Genomic DNA, 21,263 nt, shown 5'->3' with positions numbered 1-21,263 from the left:
AGATCAATGAAAGCAATGTAGAGGGCTCAGAGAATCTTTTACTATGAGATTACTAATAATACCTGCCTCACTGCACAATACACGATCTAAAATAGCTTTTTCCCTCGTTGGATCCAGCATCTATTGTTCCAGGAAACTGTTACAAAAGCATTCTACAAACTCATCTTCCGGATTATCTTTGCCAATTCGATTTGTGCAATCTATGTGAAGATTAAAGTCCTCCATGATTATTACATTGCCTTTGTTACAAGCTACAATTATTTCTTGCTTAATGCACTATCCAATGGTTTAACCACTGGTAGGTAGCCTATAAACTACTCCCATCAGCATTTTCTGACTCTGTTATTCCCAATCTCCACCCATACTGATTTTATTTCATGATCTTCTGCAGCCAAATGCGCGATCCTGGATATGTCTCCATATCAAATGAACTTATTAGCGAGAGACAGCATGGTTTTGTGAAGGGGAGGTCGTGTCTTACTAATTTGATTGAGTTTTTTGAGGAAGTGACGAAGATGATTGATGAGGGAAGGGCAGTGGATGTTGTCTATATGGACTTTAGTAAAGCCTTTGACAAGGTCCCGCATGGCAGACTGGTGCAAAAGGTGAAGTCACACGGGATCAGAGGTGAGCTGGCAAGATGGATACAGAACTGGCTCGGTCACAGAAGACAGAGGGTAACAGTGGATGGGTGTTTTTCTAAATGGAGTGATGTGACTAGTGGTGTTCCGCAGGGATCAGTGCTGGGACCTTTGCTGTTTGTGGTATATATAAATGATTTGGAGGAAAATGTAGCTGGTCTGATTAGTAAGTTTGCGGACGACACAAAGGTTGGTGGAGTTGCGGATAGTGATGAGGATTGTCAGAGGATACAGCAGGATCTAGATCGGTTGGAGACTTGGGCGGAGAAATGGCAGATGGAGTTTAATCCGGACAAATGTGAGGTAATGCATTTTGGAAGGTCTAATGCAGGTGGGAGGTATACAGTAAATGGCAGAACCCTTAGGAGTATTGACAGGCAGAGAGATCTGGGCGTACAAGTCCACAGGTCACTGAAAGTGGCAACGCAGATGGATAAGGTAGTCAAGAAGGCATTCGGCATGCTTGCCTTCATCAGTCGGGGCATAGAGTATAAAAATTGGCAAGTCATGTTGCAGCTGTACAGAACCTTAGTTAGGCCACACTTAGAATATTGCGTGCAATTCTGGTCGCCACACTACCAGAAGGACGGGAGGCTTTGGAGAGGGTACAGAGGAGGTTTACCAGGATGTTGCCTGGTCTGGAGGGCATTAGCTATGAGGAGAGGTTGGAAAAACTCGGATTGTTTTCACTGGAACGACGGAGGTGGAGGGGCGACATGATAGAGGTTTACAAAGTTATGAGCGGCATGGACAGAGTGGATAGTCAGAAGCTTTTTCCCAGGGTGTAAGAGTCAGTTACTAGGGGACATAGGTTTAATGTGAGAGGAGCAAAGTTTAGAGGGGATGTGCGAGGCAAGTGTTTTACACAGAGGGTGGTGAGTGCCTGGAACTTGCTGCCAGGGGAGGTGGTGGAAGCAGATACGATAGCAACGTTTAAGAGACATCTTGACAAATATATGAATAGGAAGGGAATAGAGGGATATGGGCCCCGGAAGTGCAGAAGGTGTTAATTTCGGCAGGCATCAAGATCGGCGCAGGCTTGGAGGGCCGAATGGCCTGTTCCTGTGCTGAACTGTTCTTTGTTCTTTGTTATAGTTTTAGTTTAGTTTTAGAGATACAGCACTGAAACAGGCCCTTCGGCCCACCGAGTCTGTGCTGACCATCAACCACCCATTTATACTAATCCTACACTAATTCCATGTTCCTACCGCATCCCCATCTGTCCCTATATTTCCCTACCACCTACCTATACTAGGGGCAATTGCTAATGGCCAATTTACCTACCAACCTGCAAGTCTTTGGCATGTGGAAGGAAACCGGAGCACCCGGAGGAAACCCACGCAGACACAGGGAGAACTTGCCCTAGAAGGATCAGTAAGCTAATAAGTTGAGGGTACTTTCAAAGCCACTGTTATAATACATGGTCACCAGCTCCAGAAGGGCACAGGTCTTCTTCCAGGAGGCTGGCGATATCTCCCACCACCTGGTTTGACAATCACAGCTTCCAGATGCACTGCTCGTCCAAGATGTCAAGAGCTTCTGCCTACTTTGATATACTGGTAGTTGCTCCTGCAACCTCAATCCCTCTGTTGCTCCTCGCTCTGCTATTCCCTTCTCTGCTGACGACCTTCAGATTTCTCCATAGCAAGCTGTTGCTGCTGCCAATGGTTATTTTGCTATTCATCTTATCGTGAGTTTCAATACCTCCAAAGGGCAGAAGTTAGCCTCTCACCATAAAGACTCACAACAAATCTTTTCCCAATGGGAGGTAAGAAAGCAACTGTGATACTGAGTATTTATTAATGTGGAATGCTTGACTTTAAATGAGCCCAATGAATTGTCTTCCAGTTTTCTCACTTTTGTTTCAATGGCAAGTTCCAGGAAGCCTGCGAAACCCATGCATGTCATTTTAAATTTAAATCCTGTTGAAATTCTGATTCAAATTGCCTGATTTAAATATTATGAGCAGTAACCTACCTCTTCGGAGAGTTACACACATGCTCTGAAACTTGTCCAAATTAAAGCTTGGAATTGATACATTGGAGCCATTTCCAAACGTGTTGACATTTTCAATGATTTTAACGGCCCTGCTGAACCCAAACCCATGCTCCCTCACTGTTAAAATTCCCCCCTGAGGTTCAGTAGACACCATGCATTGGTGGTTTACACCATTTATGTACGTTGATGAATCCATTTTTAACATTTAAACAATAAATCAAAAGAATGCAGAATATTGTGGAGTGATAGGCATTGATATTTTTGATATGACTTGGGTTAATGGTTATTAAATATAATTTTAGCATGTTACTTTTTTGTGGAATACTGTAGTTGTATTATATATAAAAGGCTACTGAGGTGAATTGATAATCACACATACCAGTTCAACAGTTGGTGAAATTGTCAGTTTCAGTCACAAGACAGCTATGATATACAGTAATCCAAGCATTTATAAATATTTCTTTAGTTTTCTGAATTTGATGCCTCATTCGTTGTGGCCAAGGTTTCATATATCTCATTTATGGTAACATAGGAACTGCTTGACAAAAATACCAAGCTCCTTTGTCATGCCCTCATAGTAGCAACAGATGGACTGCTGCTACTAGCTGTTTTATTTCTAAAATGATATCAGGCTAAGAATTCTGACAATGGAAGCAATGGTAGACACTCCTTTGGAATCCTCACCACTGCCATTCTGCTGCTTAGTAGATTTCCCCCTTATTGTCCAGTTTCTTCTGCCAAACTAAATTAGAAGGTAAAATGTATCATACATATGTTATGCTAAATATATTTCAGTAGTGGAAATTACTCAAATTAAAAAAATATAACCAATGCAACCAACCAAACCTGCCTACCTAAATGAGTTGAGTGAATGGTGCATGATTGTGCTACCAATTTGTAACCACAGTATTAGTTGGTTCGTTAATGTCATCTTCTTCCCACTGTCATGGATCCCCACCTCTGTCTGCCCTGTGCTATCCTTACACATTCTGAATAGGTCAGCTGCATCCAGTCTTTTATATCTGTCATCTATTTTCTTCTCTGCTTCCCTCTCCTACGTTTTCCATCAATCTTTCCTTCCAATAATTGTCTCTGTCTACCTTCTGGTCTAATGATGTGACTGAAGTATTGTATCTTACTCTCTTTGATGTTATGCACTAATTTCCTCTTTTCTCCAGCCATTTCCAGCACTTCCTCATTACTCTTTCTGTCTGTGTAAGATATGCGGAACATCCTCCAATATGTCCACATCGCGAATGCATTCAGCTTATCATTAGTTTCTTTATTTGTTGTCCACGTCTCCAAGGCATATAACATAGATGACAAAATGTAGCACCTCAGCATTATTTTCCTAGGATTCAGGGTCAGTTTCTTTGATGTTAACAAGTCCTTCATTCTGGCAAAGCTGGTCTTGGCTATCTCAATTCTCCTTTGGATCTCACACTCAGATCTCCCATCATCTGTGATAAGCTACCCATGGTATGTAAACCTTTTCACTTGTTCCAGGACTTGTTCATTTACATCAATTTTCCCTTACGAGGTTAGGAACCACAGTATAGCAGTGTTAATTCAGGAACAGTATTTTATTCTGCTGTACACTATAAGATTACATAAAACATGGACATATGTATTTATTGCTTAACTAACATTACATGTTAGAATTCTAATATGCATATCCAAAATATAGAATATATGTTAATAATGAACAAGAGCTCATTTAGTAAATACTTTTGCTACTTCAAGTAGTGTACTGACAGTAAAAGGAACTCCCATTTTTAAAATGACTCTGTTATAATCAATGAATATCTTCTTGGTTCTGAGTTTGGCAATTTAGAGGAAGACAGTCAATGCAACTGCATCCTTGCCAAATAACAGGGAAAGTAATGATCAATCTAGTGCTTCAACTTCTCCTAGAGAGAAGACCATCAGACACAGAAAGAAAGAGACTATTGATTGTTAAGTTTTTGTTGCCCAGTTTTTCCTCTAATTGTACATCTGTAATTTAATATTTCATATTTGCTCCAGCTACCTCTGCTTTCAGTTTCAAAGGTCCATTAGCAATCTAACTCACCCTTTATTTTTGATTCAGTACCTTTTCATCAAGTTACAGACTCAAATCAACAATTACATGCTCAAAAATTTGAGTGCTACCTTTAAAACTTGTAGCAAATAAAAAATCCATTCGATCTGTAGATACAGCAGTAAAAGACCGAGGGGCCTGCACATAGATTTCTTCAAATTTTTTAAAGGCTTTCTTTTGACTATCCCAAATATAAATCTGAGAGAACATGTAGTCACTTCCTACAACCAAATAGTGTCGGTTCTTGAATGAAAATGGCTGCAGTATCATTGATCCTCGTGAAGGAAGATCTTGCATTTCAACAAACTGTGTTGTATTCCATTTCATTATTTTAGAATCTCCAATAAATCTTGTCAGGCAAATAAACAGGTCATTTTCAATTCTAAAACTTTTCACAGCTATAACATCCTCCATATGTTGCATTACACTTTGTTGAACAAACTGCTTTGTTTTTTGGTTCCATTCAAAGATGACTGGATCTTGTGATCGACTTGTTAATATTAAACATGATTTGCCATCAATAGTGACATACTCTGAATCTGTATCTCTGAACCATTCATGCAGAGTCTGATAGGAATAGAATCCTTTGCCACTCCATTTGTATATTGTTGATAACCCAGCTTTTGAACTGTCTACTATAATAAAGAACCACTCGCTATCAATCTGAAATGCCTCAATGTCATTTGGCTTTGAAATTTTAGAAACTTTGATGTCTTGAAATTTTACAAATTTGGTCCAGCTCTCATCATATTTGTAAATGGCAGAATCACCAACTAGTTGTGCAATTACAACAAAAACTTGCTCTTCAATTGTTATTGCTTTACATCCAATTATCGACTGACCTGTAAAAATAGCACAATGTTGTTATTTTGCATTATATGCATTTGATTAAAGCCTTACACTCACAAATCTAAACACTTCAATAACTGTGAAAGTCATTTATAATTGAATGCTCCTAATGAAAAGGATATTTTTAAATAAAGAGGCTGTATGGTCAGGTATGCATACAACAGAGAGAGAAAGAAAGACATAGAAGAGACTACTCAGTACAACGACAAATTGCATTTATATAGTGCCTTTAATATAGTAAAATATCCCAAGGTGTTTCACAAGACAAATTTGACACTGAGTCACATAAAGAGATATTAGGACAGGTGACCAAAAGCTTAGTCAAAGAGGTAGGTTTTAAGGGGCAATTTAAAGGAGGAAGGAAAGGTATTGGGACAAAGAAGTTTAGGAAGCAAATTCCAGAGCTTAGTAACTTAGAGACCAGCTGAAGGTGCAACCGCCAATGGGGGAGTGATGAGAATCAGGAATGTGCAAAAGGCCAGATTTGGAGCAACATGGAGATTCTTGGATGGTTGTAGGGCTGGAGGAGGTTACAGAGATAGGGAGGGGCGAGAACATGGTTATAGCTCAGAGAGAAACAGTGCTTTCTCATCGTATTTTAGTTCATTTTTCAAAATAGTTAGTTGAATTTTGAAACAAATAGCCTCTAATTATCTTACCTGATTATCACCTGTTATGTTGACAATCTAATTAGTAACAGCTATCAGACATAGTGAGACACAGGTAGAAAAAAGACACACACATAGGGCAGGTTTCCCTCCTTTTAGGTATTCTAGCAGCATGAGCCTTTCCCCTTCTTCTCCAAAGCTGTCCCAACCCAAACCCATTTCCCTGGGTCAGCTGTCATTACTGATGCATGGTGATCTCCAGGTAAGTGTCATGCTACCAAGATGGATCCTGCTAGGCTGGAAGGTTGGAGCTGTGCTGCTGAAGGACCATTGCTGCAGCACCAGAAGAGGTGGTTGGCATTTAAAGGGGCAGAAGAGTCCAAAGGATCGGCAAATCAGCAGAGACTGATCCCTACAAAGGAAGGCAGGTGATTGTTGGATTGGAAGGAGGGAAGGTCTTGTTTCTGCATTGGGCACCAAAGGCCACTCCTGACCTTACTGGTGATCCGGGAGATAATGGTAATCTGAGTGGATGCCAGGAAGGGAAATATAGGTCATAGAAAAAAAATAAGAACGTTGAAATTTTATATCTCTGATTACTACCTGTGTTTTGTGATTGGAATGTTTACATTTCTGACAACAGAAAGAGAGACAGAGAGAAGCCCAGAGATACACATCCACAAATCAATCACAAAATACCAAATTCATTGTTTGAAGGGATCCCTTAGAAAATTTTTAATGGTCCCTTTAAGAACATCTAGTTTGGCTGCCAAACATGTGCATGCATTGGAAAGGGGGTCTTAAAAAGGCATTAGGCCTCCTAATAGTACATGCAAAGAGCCTAATGCCAGTTTCAGGTGCAGGCCCTGCACAGGTGGTGCATTTCCAGAGCAGAATGGATGTGTGCACAGTGCCTACCATATTGGATGCCCATTTTACATCTTTGTTTTATCTAGTAAATCACATGGATAATTCCAATCATAAAAAATGAGTTCAAACTAAACTATGACTGCAGGATACGGTGACACAGGATCAAACAAATGAGGGCCAAACTTTAGCATTGATGTCAGGAAGTTCTTCCCACAGAGGGTGACGAATACACTGAAAGGACTTTTGGATAGGGCAGTCGAGGTGAAAACCCTGGAATCATTTAGTTGTTATGGTGTAGGTGGGGGTGGTGGTTGTGCGGGGGAGCTAGAGTGCCTTTCTGGAAATATGAGCTGAACGGGCTTCCTGATCTTTGTCCTTTTCTAAGATAACCCACAATGAGACACTGGGTTGCCCCATTGTCACTAGTACAGGAGTAAAGAAGTCTTGCTGCAATTGTATAGAGCTTTGGTGAGACCGCACCTAGAGCATTGTGTACAGTTTTGGTTTCCTTACCTAAGGAAGGATATAATTGCCATGGAGGGAATGCAACAAAGGTTCATAGACTGATCCCTGGGATGGCGGGATTGTCCTATGAGGAGAAATTGAGGAGACTGGGCCTATATTCTCCAGAGTTTAGAAGAATGAAAGGTGATTGCATTGAGGCATACAAAATTCTTACAGGACTCGACAGGGTAGATGCAGGAAGGATGTTTCCCCTAGCTGGGGGGTCTAGAACCAGGGGACACATTCTCAGAATAAGTGGTAGGCCATTTTGGAATGAGATGAGGAGGAATTTCTTTACTCAGATGATTGTGAATCTTTGGAATTCTCAACCCCAGAGGGCTGTGGAGGCTCAATCATTGGCCGGAATTTTACATCGGACGGGAGGTCCCGTCCACTGGCCGAAAAGTCAGTGGCAAGCCTGCCTCCGCAGAGCCTGGGGAGCCAGACCGGGATTGTCCACTGCCCGGGCCTTTAATTGGTCTTGGGTGGGACTTTCACCTCCTTGAGGCAGGAAGTCTCGCTGAATGGAGATGTCGGCCAATCAGCAGGCCAGCAGCTCATAGTCCCAGCAGCACCACCGGGAGCGGTGGCCACCGCTAGGACTACACCCAGCCATCGCAAGAAGATGAAAGACAGCCGCGGAAAAAAGGTAACTTTTTAGGGCCTCGCTGGGAACAATCGATTGGGTCCCGGCGAAGCAAGGGGGGGTCAGTTAGGAGGGGTGGGGGAAGTGTGCGTTGGGGGCAGTTGGGGCTTTGGGGGCGGCCCTCCATGGGGCACAGGGTGCCCGATCAGGAGGGCCCCCCACCAGCCTGCAAGAAGGCAGCCTTCTTTTATCAGTTGGGCTTTTTGAGGCCTCAGCCGCCTGCCAGCCATGGGTAAAGTGGGCGGAGACTCTTAAGTGGCAGTTAATTGGCCACTTAAGGGTCTTGATTGGCCTGGGGTGGGTGGGCCGTTTCTCGCCGCTGCCGCCCCACTTAAATTTAGAATGGGGGTGGGAGGGGGTCAGGAACGCCCCCCCCCCCCCACTTCCACCCACCCCCTCTGACCCCAGCCCACTCATTTGGGGAGCATAAAATTCCGGCCATCAAGTATATTCAAGACAGAGATCAATAGATTTCTCTATACTAAAGATATCAAGGATATGGGGATAGTGCGGGAAAATGGCATTGAGGTAGAACATCAGCTATGATCTAGTTGAATGTCGGAACAGACTCAAGGGGCTGAATGGCCTGCTCCTGGTCCTATTTCATATGTTCCTATGTTCCCCCTCCAGCCACACAACCCTCTGAACTCTTGGCACTGCTCCAATTCTGGCCTCTTGTGCATCCCTGATTTTCTTCACTCCTCCATTGGCAACTGTGCCTTCATCTGTTGAGGCCCTAAGCTCTGGAATTTCCTCCCCAAACTTCTTTGCCTCTCTACCTCTCTCTGTCCTCCTTTAAGATGCTCCTAAAAACTTACCTCTTTGACCAAGCTTTTGGTCATCTGTCCTAATATCTCCTTATGTGGTTCGTGTCAAGTTTTATTTGATAAAGCTCTGTGAAGTGCCTTGGGACATTTTACTACGTTAAAAGGTGCTATATAAATGCAAGTTGTTGTTGTTGTCATGGACTCCCAAACAGAAGTATTCTTTCCCTGTTCACTCTATAGTGAAATTTCACTATTTGAAAAATCTCTATTCTAAAATCTCTATAAAATCTCTTACTATTCTCTGCTACAGTGAAAATCCCAGTTTCTCGTCTGTCTTCATAACTATAGTTTCTCATCCATGGTATCAGCCTGGTGAATTTATAACTTTCAGGTCCTTTCTATAATGAGATGCCCAAAACTTTGCAGTATTCTAACAGTGGTCTCACCAACGTTTAGTACAAATTTATAATGACTTCTTTGCTTTAGTGTTGTATGCCCCAATTATGAAACTGAAAATTGTTTTTTTTTCTGGCTTTATTGACCTGCATTTGCACTTACAAGGAATTATGGATTTGAACCCTTGGGTCTCTCTACTGGTTATGTTACAAAGTCTGTGTACTTGTTTTTCACATGTTAGGTCTGTTCATGTGTTATTTTGAAGCTGTGTCAAATCTTTTGAAGCTATTGGTCTACTTTGGCTGATTTCCTAGATTGACATGTATGCTCTTGGATCCTGTTTGCATCATGGGAAGTGGCCTCCATGAACATAAAATTGTAGACTTTCATGAACTTTGTGCACACTCTCTGTATTCAAAGCACTTCAGGTTCACATTTCAGTGCACTACAAACATCAATGATGGACATCACTGCACTCGTCTGACTAGCTCTCTGCAGTTGGGGATAAAACCTGGAATCAAATCCCATCCTGCTGTCTGCAAGTTCCATAGAACTATTGATTACAGCACTAAACAATCTAGTTCTATTAATCACAGTCCTTTACCATTCTTCCCTGACACTAGTTTAATTCACTTTGTGAAATGCGTCAATTAGAAACATTGAAACTTCACTGATCAGGTCAGGAAAAGAATTGATCTGCCACTAGTTTATTTTCTTGCACATTTAGAGACTTGGAAAGCTATTCATTAATAATTAATAAAATCATTCATTTCTTGTTTGTTTGTTGTGACTTGTTTAAGCTTCCATTTATCTGAAAGTATGGCTGTGGTATTAACTCAGAGGCAAGAAAGGAGCGTGCGGCCAGTTTATCAGTCAGGAAACCCGGGAGAACCAGTTTCCCTCAGGCCCTGTTGAATTTAACGGCAGAACCTGATTATCACTTCTGGGATTCATTTCCTGGCTGCAGACAGCCAGATTGAGAGGCTTACCAGCTATCAGACAGGCAGGACTTGCGGCACCAGGCCACAGCCGGGAAGCGGAGAAGGGGACTATGGGGATAGGGGGGAGGGGAACATTGGGGGGGTCGGGAGGGACATTGATGGGGTGGCACGAGAGATCAGGGTAGAAGATCACAGGTTGCATGGGATTGCAGGCGCTGGGGGTGGGGGCATTCAATCACTGGGGAATTTAACGAGGTAGCTTGGAGGGCTGGGGGAATACACTCCTGCTCCTCCTGGCCCACCAGCATTGCTGGAAAGGCACTTACCTGTTCGACCCAACAGTTTTCACCTTCCTTCATCTGCTAACCAGCCAGAGTTAGGCACGCAGCCTCATTACAATACTTAAATGAGGGACCCGCCTGCTGGGAGAAGGTTAGTTGCCCAGTCCCGCATCCCACCTCTGTTAAAACCAGAAGTGAGTGGGTTTCAGACAGGTTGGGCTTGGGGTTCAATATTTTTTAATTTTAACTTCCCACCTGACCCAAACCCACCCGTTTTTGGGGTTAAAATTCCTCCTTATGTTTGGATCGCTACTGATATAGATTTTTGGTTCATAATCTTCATTTGTTTAATTATTTAAAAGATTTTTATTGCATTGCCAATTTATTATTAAAAATTTAAACATATTGAAATAGTTCTTAAGCCATTCCTACTTCATGACCATAATTTTGCTGGCTGAGTCACAGATAAGTAATGCAAAGATGACAGAATAAATCCAGTGTATTGGCTGTACTGGTATAAGAGGCACATCCTCGACTTTTATAGTAGGTAGCTAGCCGGGAAAAGATTGATTATACTGGTGCAGAAAGTCACATCACTGCTTTATCATTTGTATAAATCTGCACGGAAACATGAGCTATGGCCAGACCTAACACACAGAACTAGCACATTGTATTTAAATGCTTAAATAAACTGAAGACATCATTGACATTACTTTTCCTCACCCCCTCCTCTCCTAAAGATGGCAATCCATTCTGAATTACAGTGCAGTGGGCACCAGAAGCCCCTTTTTAACCTCACCCATGTGGCCATTCTTCATGTGTGGCTCCAGACTGTGAATGTCAGAATGCTTGGCATCATGGCCAAACCCAATCCTTGCCTGATTTTCATGTATGTGGACTTTCCAACAGGGATGGATGGAGATCAGGACCTGAGACCCGGGCTGTTTTTTACTTTTCCTAGCTGTGGCAACTAGCACCAGTTCGGTGGCTCTCATTGGTGTCACAGCTAAGATCAACAACTCAGCATACTGCAGCAATCAACTCTAAGACCAAGTATCAAGACTACAAAGTATTTCATTGCATGTGAACTGTTTTAATATACTTATGAGAGATGTGACAAGGCAATATATAAATGCTCCTTCCTCCTTCCCTTCCTGTCTGCCCAGTCTGTATGGCTGAGTACGAGACAACAGCATGTGGTGCATGCAGGATGTTACAATATTAACAGGCATTCATCTTTCAAAAATGTTGAGAAAAATGCACAAATATGTTTAGTAATCATTAGTTAGATTCATACATACCAGTTATATTGTCATAACTTCTAAAATTCATCTCAATATGGTCCCATTCAAGCACTCTGCAGTTTCCCACATTAGGTTGGGCAATTGCTACATATACATCATTCTTAAAAGAGAATGTATTCACAGATATAGACTCGTATGGTAAACTCTGGTGCAGCACAAACTCTGCCAATAAAAACAGCATTTTTTTTAATGGTCATTAATGCATAAATATCACCATAAACAATTTAACTTTTATCCTCTGAATCACTAAGAGCTGCCTATGGTTACCAAATAATTGTCTTCACCATTTTAATGTTAACGCTACCTTTCTTACAATTCTTGTGACAAGATCATAAAATACAAGTTTTGCTTTCTGGAAGTTCTGGGTGTTTTATAAACTGCAGTTATCTCATGCTGGTTTTCTGAATTCAGGCTGCTAACATTTTGTCTATCATCTCCTCAGTTATGGCTCAGGAATGTTATTGCCATCATTCTCTTCTGGTACACAAAAAGTGAGATTCCCACTTGTATTTTGCCCTTCCAGTATTCTGAGTAACAAAGTTCATTTATGCACTCAGACATGCGAATCAAGATAATAAAAAGATTCCCTTTAGATTTAAGGTTAAACTTTTCTTCGTAACAATATGTTTTTTAAATTTGTTTTTAGTAACATAACTTCAAGGCATTGATTGTTGAGGACTACATGAAAGTGAACAGTATACAAATCAATGCTAACAGCAGTGAAGCACAGTGAAAATATTTGTGGAGTGATGATTATTTTTACAGTGCCTGAAGATATCTGATCTACAGTATGGGCATTTTTTATGCCATTGTTTTCATTTCCTTAATTTCACTATTTATTAGAAAACTGACTGGATCGTTGAAAAGTTAGAATGCAGTTGTGTGGCAGTATGTATTGTGTTAGGCACTGTTTTGCAGAGCTCCCATTTTCTTGTCCAAAGTTTTTTCTAAAAAAACTAGAATTTTAGTCTTACTCAAGAAGTCAGATAGTAGGATTAATAACGAGAACAAAAACTAAGTAAGGGATATAGTACTCTAAGGCTCCGTTCTTGCTCTCTTCCTCTTCATCAATATTCCTTTAGTTTAGTTTAGTTTAGAGATACAGCAGTTAGGTGACATAACCTTGGAAGCATGGGTTCAGGTTCCATACATAGATCCTATATTCACAAATTAGTTTCTTCCATCCATTGCAATACACATGGCTCTGCTCCTACCTCTACCCACTGCTGCCTAGACTCTAAACCAAGCCATTATCACCTCAAGGCTTGCTTGTTTCCACATTCCACAAACTCTAGCTCATTCAGAATGTTACTGTCCACACAAAGACACATGCTTTCTTCACTTCAATCCTTTCCAGGCCTCACTGGCTCACTGTGTCCTTAGGAAGCAACTTCAAGACCCTTACCTTGACCTTCGGTCTTAGCCCATCCTACTCTGTGAGGTCCTTCAGCTCTATGTTCCTGCTTACAATCTTCATGCCTCAGATCCTGGTCTGTCCCTTGTTCCTCATCCACTTCACTCAACCAATGGCTACCTCTCTTTCACCACCACGCCCATACCCTTTGTAATTCTGTCCAAATCCCTCCCCCGTTATCTTCTCCCTTTCTGCTTTTAAAAACCTAATAAAAGGCTTTCTCTTCACCAATTCTTTAGGTTCTGCCTCTTTACCTATTCCTCTCCTCCCAATCATTGGGCTGAAATTTATGTGTCCTCCACCGATTCAAGGTGGTCTGCCCACACGAGCCGCACATCGCACAGCTGTAACAATATTAAGTGCAGCGGCTCATTTAAATAGCCGGGGCGGACTGCCCACCCGATGATGTGGAGGGGATGGGCTGTCCGTCCCCAGCAATGGCGTCAGCCACCTTTGCGCAGGTGCTGATGCCATTTTTAAAGGGATTCGAGCCCTACATTTCAATTAAAATTTTTAAAGCAAGATTCATTTAAAAAAATTAAATAAATTGATCTTGACCCTGTCCCACCCACCAATAATCATAGAATTAATTCCGTGCCCTCTCCCCAACCAAAATACTTACCTTGTGCACCTGACCTTACCCCCACCCTGCCAAAGTTCATAAACTGTGCACTGTAACCCTTCCCACCATCCCTTACACCAATGAGATGAGTTTGACCCTGTTCCTAAAGGCCTACTTTAGGTCGGGAAAATGAACCCGCCCGAACCCGACCGAACCACCGTGGACCCGAGCCCGACCCAGCCTGAGTCCCTCCACTTTTGCCCCAAGCCCGACCCGACCCGACTCGACCTTGGCCGAGCCCGACCCGGCCCGGCCATCCGTTTACTTACCTCCTGACTCGGAACCTGCAAGAAGCTGCTGCGCTTGTGTGATGATGTCATAGTGACGTCACTCGCTCACTGCGCAGACTCAGTTACGTGCCGGACTCCCAGCTCAGGTAATTTTTTATTTTTAATACTTACCGACACAGCACTGACCCTATGTGTCCGGCCTGACTCAACCCAACTCGACTTGGACTCGGCCCGACCTGACCCGAGCCCGAAAGCCGGAGTTGTCAGGTCCTGTCGCGTTCGGGTCGGGTAGCAGGCCTCTACCTGTTCCCCCCAACTCCTGCACTGAAAATCTTACCTGCTCCCACCTCCCCACCAGTGTTCCACCTTAGATCCCCAGATGGGGATCCGAAGGCACAGGAGTGCCGGCCACTGGTACCAATATCGCTTGGGGATGGACAGTGGGAGTGTGACGGTAATTAATTAATTAATTAAAATTAATTTACATATTTAAATTGGGCTCCCGCCACCAAGCAGGGAGCCACCAAGGTCAGGTGCACCAGGGGTGGGGGGCTGTCACGAAGCCTTGCTGCTGCTGGCAATATGGGGCCAGGCCTTCCCAGCGTCGAGGTCCGTGGCCGACCTCTCCCAAAGGTATTTTCCGGCCCCCCACCCGCCACAACCCCCGACATCGGGGGGTCTGTAAAATGCAGCCATTTTCTGTTCTGTCTCTCTTTAAAGCTTTGTGTCATGACCCAGTAAAGACGTATCAGATTCCTACTTTTAAGATATGAATTTTATTCGATGTGGAATCTTTGAAATTGACATATCCTTTAAAAAAGTGGACAATGTGCTTCAAAATGGCAAGTGTATTCAAAAATTGCCTCACTGTCTCGAAAAGACACCCATCCTAGAACCATCAAGAGACATTCCAGAATTGAATTGTTTTCTTCTGAGACAAAGAAGGTGTGAAGTTGACACCTCATAACAGAATGATACTCATCCAGACATTAATAGATGGCCATGGATTCCACATCCTGGTCCATTGTTTGGTCACACCAGGGAGAGGAACATGTGTCATGTACCAGAAATGCTAATATGAGGAATTGTGACCTTACAAGGTAACCCCCTGGATAGAGAGGTCACAGCAACATCAGAGAGTGACAGTCCAGTGAGAGGCTGAGGAAAGACCCAGCCGAAACAAGAAGAAGCCCTGCTTCTAATTCTGCACTTCAACTTGGTGCAGCAGAGAACTGAAAATGACTGCTGCCTCCAGTCTGAAATCTTAACCACCAGAAATCTACAACACCTCAACAGATTCAAGACTACAAACATCCGGTCCTGCATCTTTAACAGAAACTGTCCTAATTAGAAAATTCAACAGGTTTATCATAAACCATGAACACCTACCACACCTTGAACTCTTACCCTTTACCTTCTATTTATCGTCTCTTGAGAGTGCATGTGAGAGTGAATACATGCATGAGTCGTGTTGCAAACATTTTGGGGAATGAATACTGTTCAATAAATAGTTAATCTTCTGTTTTAACCCGACAAGAAAACCTGTCACTATTTGTTTATTTGGCAAGTAAAACACTCAGGAGCTAACTCATCATTTTAAGCAAACTTCGATTGTGGTCAGTTGGGGGGTGAACAGTTGGAACCATCCATACCCCTACCACCTGTCCATGACAACTGTGAACAATCCTGTATCAATGTAAATTGTTAATTTTTCCTTTATTTGTTAATATTAGCAAAAATGTTGATGTGAACATGAAGACACCTTTACATTCACCAACAATTCTTTGAGCATAAAAGTGAACAATGAAAAATATATCCCCAAGATTTACTTTTCTAGAATTAGAATAAAATGTTATTACATGTGATGCACCCATTAGAATTTTACATGCAACTTTGCTGTACCATAAATTTGGCCATTGGCTTTTTCATCTTTCAAATCTATGGGCGTAATTTAAACTGAACTACCTGTTGGAAATCTGATAGGATTGGATAGACCACCTGTGTTACACTCTGCTTGATTTTACTTTGCATTGAAGTCAATGGGTTAGGTTACAATAACTACTGCCTTTAATTTTCAATAAATGTATAATGCTAAACTGGGATTATTTGGTAAAAACCAAAATAAATAATCTAAAAATCATTGTGGTATTTTAATTGATACGCAAATTGCTAATTGCCAGGTTGTGACATAATTTACCCACCTCCGAGGTCAGACTGACCGGCCTATAATTATTTGGCCTATCCCTTGCACCCTTTTTAAACAATGGTACAACGTTCTCAGATCTCCAGTCATCTGATACCTCACCTCTTTCAAGTGAAGATTTGAAGATGATCCTCAGAGCATCCACTATTTCTTCCCTGGCTTCCTTTAACAATCTGGGATGCAATCCATCCATCCCTGGTTATTTATCCACTTTCAAGGATGTCAGACCCTCTAATACTTCCTCTCATTATGCTTATCATATCTAATATTTCACATTCCTCCTCTTTAACTACAATGTCTGCATCAACCCTCTCCTTTGTGAAGACAGAGACAAAAAACTCATTAAGAACCCTTCCCACATCTTCTGCATCCATGCATAAGTTACCTTGTACATCTCTGATAGGTCCTACCCTTTCCTTAGTTATCCTCTTGTTCTTAATGTACTGATAAAACACATTTTTCATGCCCTGTCTTGGCTTTTCTAATTTCCTTTTTTACTTCACCCCTGCACTTTCTATACCCCTCTCGGCTTTTTAAAGTATTACGTTTTTTGTGATCATCATAAGCTTTTTTTTTCTGCTTTAACTTACCTTGTAAGCTTCTAGATAACCAGGGGGCTCTAGATTTGGCAGTACGACCCTTTTATCTTAGTGGCAGTACGACCCTTTTATCTTAGTGGAGACATGCCTACACTGTGCCTGTAGTATCTCGCTTTTGAATGCCACCCACGTGACAGACGTTAACGATGTGTTTTTAGATTGAACTTTACTTAGGTTTAAATTCAATGGGCTGGATTTTAAAGCCCCTCCACCATCGGGAACGTTGGCATGGGGGCAACGAAGATCAGTGCAGCAGAGGCCCATTACCGACCCCGACGGCGACAGGCCTCGTGCTGATCTTAGTGGCGGCGGCAAGGCTTCGTAGTGGCCGCCCCGCCACTCAGCGACGGGATCCCCATTTCATTTTGTAAACTAATTTACATACCTGATTTAATGAGGATCCCATCGCCTCCTTAATCGCCGCACTGATCTTCATTTGGGCAGCCGACAATGCCGAGCCTTCGAATCCCCGTTTGGGGAAATGTGGCGCGACACCTGTGGGAAGGGGGGAGGAGGATTATTTCTCTGTGCAGGAGAGGGGGAGGGGGGGGGGGGAGGGGGGTGACAACAATGCGGATTGGTCAGGGGGGTTGATGGGAAGGGATAAAGGCCAAAGGTGCCGAACTCCGGTTGGGGGAAAGGTCAAATTCTTAATAAACAAATTCTATTGGGGGAAAAGGGCAGGAATGTTTTAAAATGCCATTTGGAGGGGTGGGAAAATGAATTTAACTGTAATTTCAGTCTTCTATTTGGTCATTGAACTGACCTGGCTTTTAATATTAAAATCTCCATTGAGGGCTCTAAGTGTTTTAAAAATGGTGCCGGCGCCTGCACATTGGCGCCGGACGCCATTGCCAGCGACGACTCACCCGCCCCACCACGTCATCGTGGGGGGCAGGCGCCATGGCCGAGCAAATGAGCTGCCATGTTTGAAATTGCGGCGGCTTTGTGACGTGGCACCCATGCACACAGGACGCATTTTCTTACGTCTGCGCCTACTTCGACGGCGGACTCTTGAAATGCAGCCCAATGTCTCCAGTGCAGGCTTCCTGGGACTTGGGAAACTGAACAGTGAAACAGAGGTGGGATTGAACCGCAATTCAGGTGGGAACTTAAACTTGTCATGGCCCCATCTGAATAAAAGATTATTTATTCCAGCTGGTGTCTCAGTTCCCACTGGCAAACATTTAGCAGAGAGTTCTTAAGTGGATACAGCTCTTTTCCACTTTGGCAGCTTTCAAATTGGCAAGATCAAGATGGAAGGCGCGTAGGATGTGTTTGACAGCACATCAGAAGAGGAAAATCATCGCCATCCATGGCAATGGCATCATGCTGTGGTGAGATCAGCAGGTACACAGCAGGGAGGTGCACAGGAAAGGGGCTAAGGTCGCAGGAAGCACTGTCCATGTCACAAGGTTTACCAACAGAGGCTCAGCTTCCTTGACCTTTCAGAAGAGCAGTACTTCTGCAGACTGAAGTTGTCATGTCAGATGGTTGCAGATGTCTGTAGCTTCCTAGAAGAAGTCCTACTACCTGCTGGATCTAGCAGACACACATTACCAGTGGTTGTGAAGGTCCCACTGCCATCAATTCCTTTTGCTTTTGGTTCCTTCCAGGGCTCTATCAGAGACATCTCGAGGATCTTACAGCCCGCTGCTCATAAATGTATAAGATAGGTAACATTTGCCAGGGCCGACGATTATGTAAACTCTACCTGTGATGACAATAGCCAGAATGAGCAGGTACTCGCATTCACCTCACTGACTGGATTCCCACAGGTCCAGGATACCATCAACTGCACACATGTGGCAATCCGTACACCACCAGAAAGCCAACTCTTAGGAGACAAGGGAAACCCCCTTCAAACTTGGCTCAGGCCACCTATGAGAAACCCTACCAAGGAAGCGCAAGAGCACAAAATGAGAGCCACATGACCACCAACTGTGTCATACAGCAAACCATTGGAATGTTGAAGATACTCTTCAGTTGCCTAGATTGTTCAGGAGGCATCCTTCTGTGCTCGCCAGCGTCCTGCACAACATTGCACAGCAGAGAGGACTGAAGGTGGAGAAGGACTCATTTCAGAGCCATGCTTGAAGCTCCAAGGAGGCAGCCAGTCTCTCCATGGCAGACATTCTTGCAATTCGCTGCACCACCAATCCACTAGCCATCGGGTGGAACTCCTCCATCCTCCCTGCTGTTGTGAAGCGTGTGCGTGTCATTACCTGGCTAAGCTGCTGATGCATCTCTATCCTTCTCCTACTCAGTGACAGTCCCTGAGCTTCAGCATCTGTGTCCAGCTAAGTAGAGCTTGGACAGAATTAGGGAGATGGTGGCATAGTGATAATGTCACTGAACTAGTAATCCAGAGGTCCAGATGAATCTCTCCTCGTATCCCTGGAATTTAGAAGGTTAAGAGGTGATTTGATCTCAGTTTTCAAGACATTAAGGGGAACAGATAGAGGAGATAGAGAGAAACTATTTCCATTGGTTGGGGAGTCTTGGAATAAGGGGACATAGTCTAAAATTTAGAGCCAGAGCTTTCAGGAGTGAAATTAGGAAAGTTCTCTGCAATGGATAGTAGAAGTTTGGAACTCTCTTCTGCAAACAGCAATTGATGCTAGATTATTGGTTAATTTTAAATCTAAAATTGATAGAATTTTCTTGACCAAAGGTATTAAAAGATATGGGGTAAAGGAGGATATATGGAAATGGGTCACAGATCAGCATGAATGGCAGGAACAGGCTTGAGGGGCTAAATAGCCTATTCGTGTTCCATTGTAAACAGCTCCAATTTCCAGCTGCGCATTGTCCCTTTAAACACAGCTGAGATCATGTCATGCAGATGCAGATCATGCCTGCTGCATATCTTGGTGATGTAAAACACAGAAGTCAAAATTAATTACTCCAATTGAATTGCGATCACAGATTCCGAGCTGCTTAACTGGCTTATGGGATTTCCCCACCTAATTCCAACAACCCACCCCCACCCCTCTGGCTCAGAAACCATCTTCAGATTAATGTAGGCCAATGTCTCACTCACCTTCCTCTTGTTAACTTCATAAAATTGTAGACTAGAACAGTACAGACGAGGCCATTCGGTCCATTGAGTCTGTGCCGACTCTTTCGAAGAGCTATCCGGTTAGTCCCAATTTCCTGCTCTTCCCTTAGTCTTCTTTGCTATTGGGAGATCAACCCTAGCTTCTAATGTCTATCCACATAACAGTAATCCTCATTCTTGTAACCATTCTAGTAAATCTCTTCTGTATCCTCTCCAAAGCCTTCACATCTTAAGAAGTGCAGTGCCAAAAATTGAGGACAATACGCCAGCTGGGACCGAACTAAGGGGCAGAATTTTACTGGCCGCAGGGTGGCAGGCTGGGAGATGGGAGGACTGGTAAAATAGTGGAAGCTGCAACGCGACAGCTTCCTGACGCATTCTTGCTGCCAGAGAGGTTTCCCAGTGGCCAGCTGGGAGCCAGATCGACTGCCCACCGCACGGAGGCGAGCAGCCAATTTAAATAATTATGTCCGCTAATAGAGGCAATTTTTTGGGGCCACTGGCATTTTGCCAGCAGTGGAGTATCCTACCCTCCCCCACCGCATGTGGAGACTGCCAGCTTTATGGATGCAGCCTCTCAATACCAGCCCAGGGGGCCGTTGGAACCAGGGCTCCATGCCCCAAAGAGAGGGTTGCGGGGAGGACAAGCAGGCCCCATGGCCTCAATGCTCCATCTGGAGAGGCCTCCCCTCCTTTCAACGGGGTCTTGGCCCTCGGACATCCAGAATATTAAATTAAAATTTCCCCTCCAAGAGCGCATCACAATGGAGGTACCCTTGTGTTCTCTCAGCAGCACCCACCTCTCTCGTTGGGGCTGCCGAAGCTTCAGAGCTGTCAGGCCTCTAATTGGGTCAGCAACATCTACATCCAACCCTGTCGTCCTTAATAGGATGGCGAGCTCAGAGGCAGCCAATTAGGAGGCTGCCTCTGGGAATATTGCTGTGCCAATCCCCCTGCCAGCAAGCACAGGCTTGTGACCCCCATTTGGGCCCAACATTGCAGTCCCGGAGCCTACGGTAAAATCCAGCCCAATGTTTCAAATCGATGACCTGTCATCAGAACATCTGCTGAGTATTTCCAGCATTTTCTGTTTTTATTTCAGATTTCTAACTTCAGCAATATTTTGTTTTTTACATTTAGTATGTGTTGTGTCTCCTCATTCTTCCAACCAGACTGAATCACCTCACACTTTTCTGCATTTTATTTATCTGTCAGGTGTCCCCCATCCCACCAACCTGTCTATGTCCTT

At 43.4% G+C, this 21,263-nt stretch overlaps 1 protein-coding gene across 2 annotated transcripts in view; it reads right to left on the bottom strand.

Moving 5' to 3' along the window:
* Positions 1-4,237: 4,237 nt before the first annotated feature.
* lgi2a (leucine-rich repeat LGI family, member 2a) overlaps positions 4,238-21,263 on the bottom strand; it is a 54,666-nt gene continuing 37,640 nt past the window's right edge. Inside the window, exons 7-8 of one of the 2 annotated variants that reach the window (XM_068010122.1) lie at positions 11,883-12,047; positions 4,238-5,561 (exon numbers count right to left, since the gene is read on the bottom strand). In XM_068010122.1, the coding sequence (XP_067866223.1) occupies positions 4,744-5,561; positions 11,883-12,047 (983 nt within the window). In that variant the 3' untranslated portion in view covers positions 4,238-4,743. The remainder of the gene's footprint in view (positions 5,562-11,882; positions 12,048-21,263) is intronic. The other variant, XM_068010211.1, reaches the window with a different exon arrangement.

Source organism: Heterodontus francisci, chromosome 1, assembly GCF_036365525.1.
Source record: "Heterodontus francisci isolate sHetFra1 chromosome 1, sHetFra1.hap1, whole genome shotgun sequence".
NCBI lineage: Eukaryota > Metazoa > Chordata > Chondrichthyes > Heterodontiformes > Heterodontidae > Heterodontus > Heterodontus francisci.
This window is presented reverse-complemented; position numbering and strand designations above follow the sequence as displayed.